Source organism: Coffea arabica, chromosome 1e (assembly GCF_036785885.1).
Source record: "Coffea arabica cultivar ET-39 chromosome 1e, Coffea Arabica ET-39 HiFi, whole genome shotgun sequence".
Lineage (NCBI taxonomy): Eukaryota > Viridiplantae > Streptophyta > Magnoliopsida > Gentianales > Rubiaceae > Coffea > Coffea arabica.
In genome coordinates this window covers 11,326,744-11,334,686 of record NC_092311.1, presented here as the reverse complement: position 1 = coordinate 11,334,686, position 7,943 = coordinate 11,326,744, and the positions used below count along the sequence as shown (strand labels likewise).

Here is a 7,943-nt window from a genome sequence, read left to right as displayed (position 1 = left end):
AGATGAAATCATAGATGACAAAAACAAATTTTTTTTTCTTTTGGGCTCTCACAAAAAGGGACTCTCTTGGGTATCTATTAGTTGTGATATTAATGATTTAAATTACATTAAAATTAATTTATAACATCGTACATGTATCCTGTTGATCAAGTTGCTAAATCGAGTAATTTTAGGATGAGATTGTTTGTGAAAATACTTGATTTTATTTTTACCATTCACCTATTCGTGCTTTTCCTTTTTCCTTTTTTGTTGGAATTTTTTTTGTTCCCAATTACAATTATAATTTTTTCCCTAGGACCTAGTAGAAAATTTAGTTGCTCTTAAAAACTCTCACAGATTGATAATTGCTTGGTTCACATCTGCAAAAATTTTTGTTTTAAATAATAGTAAACAACCAAGTTAGGATGGCGTACAATTTGAAAAAATATCTTTAGAAGTTTTAGATTATCTTAAATGGGAATTTCTCTACTGATAAGTGGGCCTTTTGCTATTTTAATTATGGCAAATAGGAGGCGATAAGGCAAGAAAAAATCATTACGAGAATAAATTATGGAAGTGCATTAAAAGGGTAATATTTTTCGAAAAGAATATTACTTTGGCAAAAAAAAAAAAAAACTCACAAATTACACCTTTTGAACTTGTATAGTTATACTTTCCTTCCTATCAGGATCCTCCAGCTTGCAATTACACTAGAAGACTAATTCAAATTATCAAGGAAAAATGGTCATTTTCGTCCCTAAACTTTTTTCTAGAGTCGATTTAGTCCCTAACTTTTATTTCTGACCAATTTAATATATAAACTTAATTTTCAGATCCAATTAAGGACTTTTGTGGCAGCACGACCACCTAAAAGCAATTTATCTCCTCATTTAACGTTAAACAAGGGCATTTTTGAAAACTTCAAATTATCTCCTCTTCACTGTCAACCTCCGTCACCAGCCACCCACATCCTCCTCCTCCTCTTATCCTTCTCTTTTCATCCACCTTTGAGTTTACATTGTAATTGAGAAAGTAGAAGAGGAAATCTGTAAATGCAGGCGAGTGGGTTCCCCAATATTCCAGCCCTTCATTTCTGAAGAACCACGATGTTTGAGGAATCTGTGTCAATCACTATACCTTCGATCTGGGCATCCATGAACAGCTGGTTTACTCCTGCTGTTCTCTTTGTTCTCCTCAATCTCATGATTGGTACCATTGCAATTACCTCAACTTTAGCTAACCAGAAACAGCACCACAACAATTAGCACCAGCAAAACTCCCAAAATGATCTTCATCCTCAACAACCCAAGCTTGCTAGATCACCCTCTGTTCTCCAACATTTGAGGTCCATAAATTTCTACCACTACAAATCCCATGATTCTGGTTCAATTGCAAACCATTTCAAAACCACCCCAGATTCAGACGCCCATTACGGTTTTGAAGAACCCATCAATCCCAAAACCTCGGAGAGTCTCACTCCCAGTACATTTTTGAACAAGCCCATCAACCACAAAACCTTGGAGAATCTCACTCCTAATACATTTTTGAACAAACTCGTCAAAAGCAGCCAGCGCAGTTCTTGTCTTGCTTCAGCATTCGGCATTCGGAAAGACTTGATACAGAAGACTTGTCTTGCTTCGGCTTCGGCACCTTCTTGTCTTGATTCGGCATTCGGAAAATTGTGATTCAGCACCTTCTTCATGTCTTGTTTCTGCTGAAGCCTCTGTAGCAGGCAAGCAATGAAAGACTAAGAAGGAACAACCCCACAACCACGGCCAATCGGCTGGGAAAGGCGGCCAACAAAAGCAGCAGCAGCTTCCAGTCAAGAGGTCAGGTTGGGCTCAACACTAACTGCTATGCAGGGTGATCGCCGCTCTCTTGAACTGTGTATCCATTTGATGTTAGATGAAAGTACTTGATCTCCTTAGACATCACATCTTTGGAGGGTTAACGGGAAAGAGGAGTGGCTGAGAAAATTAGTCGACAAGAAAGGAAAGGAAGGAAGGAGAGGTGGTGGCGGTGGCAGCAAGGAGGAAGGAGGGGTGAGGAAGAATTAAGAAGTTAATTAAAATATTGAAAATCTCTTCAAAAAGTTTTAAATTTAAAAATACTCCAAATACTAATAATTTTTTTAATTTACTCAGTTTGATTACAATTCATACCTGAAGTTCCAAAAATGCCCTTGTTTAATGTTAAATTAAGAGATAAATTGCTTTTTGGTGGTGGCACCGCCACAAAAGTCCTTAATTAGATCCGAAAATTAAGTTTATGTATTAAATTGGCCAGAAATAAAAGTTAGGGACTAAATCGACTCCAGAAAACGTTTAGGGACGAAAATGGTCATTTTCCCAATTATCAAAAGCTTCATATAGTTTTAGTCTACATTGATAAGCAGGTAGTCCTAGGCCAAAAGGGAAAAAAAAAAAGTTTACTTGACATGCATGGGTTCAGAAAGGTGAAGTAAAATTTGAATAGTGTTTAAATGTAAAGGTGGTAATAAATATATGTACATTGGACAGTGCTGTAGTGCCTATAGTTATGGTAACGATGTTAGGAAAACCTACTATTACAGGTTTCTATTATCTTTAGTGACAAATCGAATTTTTGAGCGACTTTTTAAATATTATATTAAAATAATTAATATTAACTTTAGTAAGTTTTTACTTAAAACGAGTAAGTATATGCCTAAAAGATAAGTTTTAGTCAAAAATAGAAATTTACCCTTTCAGTAATTTAATTTACTTATTATTTGACAAATGTTACTTTTGTTTAATTAAAACTTATTAATACTAAAAGTAAAAAAAATTACATATTAAAGTAAGAAAATAATCGATTTCTAAAACGGTTTGGGTTTCCACATCTCTCTAAAGTTGCTTCCCTTCTTTTTATTATCTTCTCAGAAATTTTTCCCTGGAAAAGGAAGGAGTACGATCATCATCTTATGGAACGGGATTAGCTTTTGCTAAAATTTAGAAAATTGATCAAGCGGGCTAAGCAATTCTATCTTCAGGCTAAACTCTTCTGGTAGGTTTCATGCCTCAGTCTCTATTTCTGCCTTCTACTAAGCATTGATTCTCATTTCAGTCAATCAATTGGCCTGCCTAGGTGCAGAGGAAAAGCTAAATATGCTTTATAGATAGCACAGGTTCAGGAGAAAGGGTTTCCCCTCTATCAGACACAACAAAAGGGTTAGCAACGGTGGTAGCCAACCAAAGAGCATATGAAAAATAGCGGTGACGAGGTTAGACCATCATGTTCTCTTGAAATCGTTTGTTTATATTGCTGTAATTTATTTATATTTCATTTGTTTTGTTTGTCAAGATTTTCTTGTGAAATCAGGGCTGAGAATTTGAAGAATTTATTGCAATTTTGGGGTTGAAATTGTCCATTGAAACATCTAGGAAATGGTTGTAGTTTTGATTGTTTACGGGTAAAATATGCTTAATAGCCATATGAAACATCTAGGAAAGGACTTGAGACTAGGTGTTTAAGTTAAATGTGATTAATTTGGGAATGCATATAAGATGTTCGGTGAAATGCCAAAGAGAAATTTGACTTGGTGGTTTTGATTTTCAGTTTGGCGGACAAAATACAATTGATTCTTAAACATTTTAATATTTTTGATGATAATAAGCTTTTTGATAACTACCATTGACTTTGTCTCTAATAATTTCGTAAGCACGTTCCTGGCATATATACATAATCATAATTTATAGTCTTTTAGGGTCAACTTTCAGAAGCAGTCAAATGGTTCGATATCTGTAAGAACATTCATAAAAGAGCATGAAGGCAAAATACGCAATGACATAATCAATTTTGTCTTCTTGAATTCCTCTAAAAGAAGGAATTTTGTCTTCTTTAATGAACGGAAAACTGATGTTGCAGACAAGTTTTTGCTGCTTATAGGTTTCCTTTGCATAAGAACTAGGCAATCTCTTTCAGGCATTTGTAGGTTGTACTAGGCTCTCTTCTGCAACTTTCGACCAATCCTATTTGCAAAAAATTTTTTTTGAGTCGCATGTTCTTTGAGAAAATCAACTTTGTTCAATATTTGAGAAGCTCACTTATATATTTCCTAAGACAGGAAACGCATGGTACAAAGTACATCTTGCTAAACAAATACGCAATCAATGTGCCTACTTGTACTTTCATTTATTTCATCTTCAGTATAGAAGAACAAACAAATAAAAAAAATGACATAATCAATCTTATGCAATAATGAAACATTTTGAAATGTATTTACTTCCAGTTGAATTATTCCGTGGATGACCATACAAAATAACCCTTAACATTTACTTCATCACTACAAAAGGATGAAAAATACCATAAATAATTACCTGAAGGAAGAATAGCACATATTCTGCTATTGTTCTATCGTTATGTAGTTGTTCTTGGCTATCCAACCTAACAGCTTCATAATAATTCTTCCAAAATTTAAATGAAAGGAGCAGTCTATCTTTGAGAGCCACAATTTTGCTTACTCAATTGTTAATCGAGTATTCAAAAGGTGATTTTGAATATATCTTATTCTGGTAGTATCCACTCGAGATTTTAGGAGTGTTAAACTTGTATCATTTTTTTAAACAACGGCTGCAGAACAAGGTGAAATTATTGTCAGATACAATAGCTAGAGTTGTAAGACTTTCTTTGCCTTATCTTGTAAAGGGGCCAAAAAGGAGTTAATGGATAGTAACTGGTTTCAGATCATTCCTCCTGGTCAGGTAATATATAGCTTGCTTTTATTTTTGTCTCGAGACATGCAATATAATTGTGCTGTATTTGCATTTGAATAGGCATTAATGTGGGCATGCAATCCTTCATTAATCCAAAGTCATGTACGAAACACTAGCTTGTTAGGAGACGAAAATCAGGTACATTTTTTTCTTCTTCACGCCTAAGTTTTATGTTACCTATTTGCTATGATTATGTGTTGTTGTGGCCTTTTTTTAATACAAATCTTGTGATGGTTTTGTAGTGAATGAACCAGATTTCAGCCAAGACCATTAAGAAATTTTATTCTTGAGAGGGTACAGATTTTTCAGATGGACTTTGCTAAAAAATTTTAGGATGATTTACGTTTCTCCGAAGGTAGTGTAATGCGTTTTGATTGTAAATCTGAACACAATCTCCTTAGTTTGCAATGATTGGTGTTTACTTGTTTTAATGTGAATACTTTCAACATCCAAGTGCTCTTGGGTTTGTAAACGAGAAATTTCAATTCAAACCGAAGCTTTTGATAGTGATTTCAGAGCCCTTGATTTGCAGGTGATCATAGTCTCAAATCAAGTTACTAGCCTCTTGATTGTTTCAGTTTTCTGAACCCAAAGTCTTTGTGCTCTAAATTCAGTTCTTGGCCATGTAATCTTGTCATGCTTAGATATCCATATCTAGTAACCTGCCGCCTTAATTCTGGTGCATAAGTATCAGTTATTAAAAGTTAGTAAATTATATAAGATCTGAGGTTGCCATTCTTTGTTTCGGCCAATTTGCATTAGATGGACCTTTGTTTAGTCCAAGTACTAAATAAATTGGTGAGTAGATTATTACTGATGCTCAAAATGAGCCGTTTCATCCTATTTTGAAATACCAGTTTTATATAAAATGTCGTGAGACATGTAGAATTTTGTTGTTTACTTCAAATTGGACTGGCTTACTTGATTTAAGTGCCGTGATTTCCTCAGTAAGCCATTAGTAGAGGTCCAAACAAAATGACAATGGAAGTTTTGAATATGGTTCCCGTGTTGCTCAATATGACTTTTGATATGCTTCACTTTTGTACAAGTTACTGAGCAATGTATGCCTTGATCAGGGAAAAGAAAAGAGTTTGAGCACTTGTCTGTCAACTCTTCTCTCTGTGTGATCAAAGTAAAGAAGTTTATGTGCAGGGCGGCAATCTGTGCCTTATGGTGGGGGAAAAATAAAAGAATTTGAGGACGTGTCTGTCAATCTTTTCTGTGTTTGATCAAACTAGAGAAATTGAGGTGCTTCACAGCTGTCTGTACTTTTATCTCTGTTTCTTTTAAGGGCTTTGAACCTTATGCAGTGATTGTGAATGGAATATGCAAGCAACTCTGTTTAAAGGTGTTCCCTGAGATGTCCACTGTTACTCGTGCTATTGAAATTAGTAACATTGTAGAACCTGTGGAATCCAGGACCAATGAGCCTATTGAATGGGCATGTCTGAAACGGGACCATAAAGTATATGCATTTTTGGCTCAAGGTATTGCCTCCTTCCCAAGAAAAGAATGCTTGTCTGAGGCACTTGGTGCTTCAAGCACTGACAATTACCCAGATGAAAGCATTCAGAATACCCCGGAACCAAGTGACAGGATTGGTCAGAGACCTTCTTACTGGTCGAGCAAGGGTGAAATTGATTCTGCAGTCCCTGAGACATTAACGTATAAATTGATGGCCAAACTCTGTGTGATTACTGAAATCCATATTCAACCATTTCAAGGTTATTTTAGAAGACTTTTCATTTTTGTTTGGGGAGGAGGGGGTTGACGGTGACTTCTTGTTTAAAACCTGTCTCTTTATTGGTAGAAAAACTTGATTTGCATTATCAGTGTACTTTCAGTTTGGTTCCCCCATATATCCAGCAAAGGCTGTAAGATTTTTGATGGGGGATTTGTATTGCTGGTATGGAAGCACAAATGGAGGGAGAAGTGTCTTCAGCTGCACAAGAATCTTGTCATGAAATATTGCTGGTCCAGATTCAGTATTACTAATTAACTGCGTTATAGGAGAATTGTTTGCAAAAGTTCAAGCTGCCAGAACCTGTCCTCTGCATTGGAGGGATTCTGCAAGTCCAGCTATTGGGTAGAGTGCAGAAACAAGAAATAGATAGTTTGTATTACATATGGTGAGTCCTACTTTATTATGATTTTTGTCGCTTGTGTTTGGTGCACAAGCGAGAGGGATTTTTCTCGCATTCACAGGTTTGGTGCAAGTATAAGAGGTTGGGAGCACATGATCCTCAACACATTACCCGGTGCTAGAGGGATTATGGTAAATGACTACGACTACGACGGCGAGGACGATGATTCAGATGACCAGTATAACTAAGTGCTTCTGCTTCTTGCTACGCTTTCTGGTTTTCTTATGCTCTGTTCCTGCTGCCCTTCTGTAAGCTCTGAAGCACAAGATAGAATTTTGGAATTTTGGATTTGTTGGTGGGAACTAGTTTCGACTTTCTTTGTCCATTCATCGTAACCGAGGAAACAATAGTTGTGGGGGTCTCGTAAATACCTTCAATGAATCCGGAAAAAGGCTACCAGCTTTAGGTACTATGAATTCTTTGGCATAGAGAAATCCAAGCGTTACTAGTGCATCAACCTTTCCTACTCTAACTATAATTAATGGCTAATAAAAGTCACCTTGGTACTTATCTCTTGAATTCTTAACTGTTTCAAAATTTAATAAAGAATTTTATCACAACCACAACACTTTTGAATTCAAAACTACAAACAAGCCTATCCTTTTTTTTAAAATTTTGGGTTAAAGTTAGCAAAAGTTCTACTTATTTGCACCTTTCCTGTTAAAATTAATTTTTGTTGCAATTTCCTATTTTAGTTATCCATTCGACACTAGTACGGGCATAGATACGGATTAAGCAACCAGTTTGAGGAATAATATTTTTTATTAAAAAAAATTAATTTGAATTGAATTAACAATTTGATATTTTCACAAAAAAGTGTCATTTTTTTTGTCCTTTTTCAAAAAAATTTAAGACAACTATATTTTAGTAATTGTTGTCATTGACACTTAATTGAAGTTCATTAAGAATAATTGAAGTTCCGATATCAATACTCTATTCAAATGTAAAAATTCAACCTAAGTAACAAAATAAATGATAGCTAAACAAATGAAATATGCGTTCAATTGATCGTGTTCAAACTACATCTTCTGTTAATAGTTAGTATATATGAAATTGTATTTTCCATTTGTAGAAAATTAATATGCAT

At 35.0% G+C, this 7,943-nt stretch overlaps 1 protein-coding gene and 1 long non-coding RNA gene across 4 annotated transcripts; both read left to right on the top strand.

The window, feature by feature from the left end:
• Positions 1-2,813: 2,813 nt before the first annotated feature.
• LOC140008569 (uncharacterized) lies at positions 2,814-5,222 on the top strand. 3 transcript variants are annotated; one of them, XR_011816069.1, is made up of 5 exons: positions 2,814-3,003; positions 3,116-3,220; positions 4,645-4,700; positions 4,773-4,850; positions 4,955-5,222. It is a non-coding gene; the product is annotated as an uncharacterized lncRNA (long non-coding RNA). The 3 variants fall into 3 exon arrangements; XR_011816067.1 differs by lacking the exon at positions 4,645-4,700; XR_011816068.1 differs by having other exon boundaries at positions 4,645-4,850.
• Positions 5,223-5,910: 688 nt separating this feature from the next.
• On the top strand, positions 5,911-7,265 carry LOC140008566 (F-box protein At4g00755-like; the record flags this gene model as incomplete). Its single annotated transcript, XM_072053334.1, has 2 exons — positions 5,911-6,436; positions 6,546-7,265. Coding segments are annotated over 2 exons (657 nt in total), but the record flags the coding sequence as incomplete, so codon positions are not given.
• Positions 7,266-7,943: the final 678 nt, after the last annotated feature.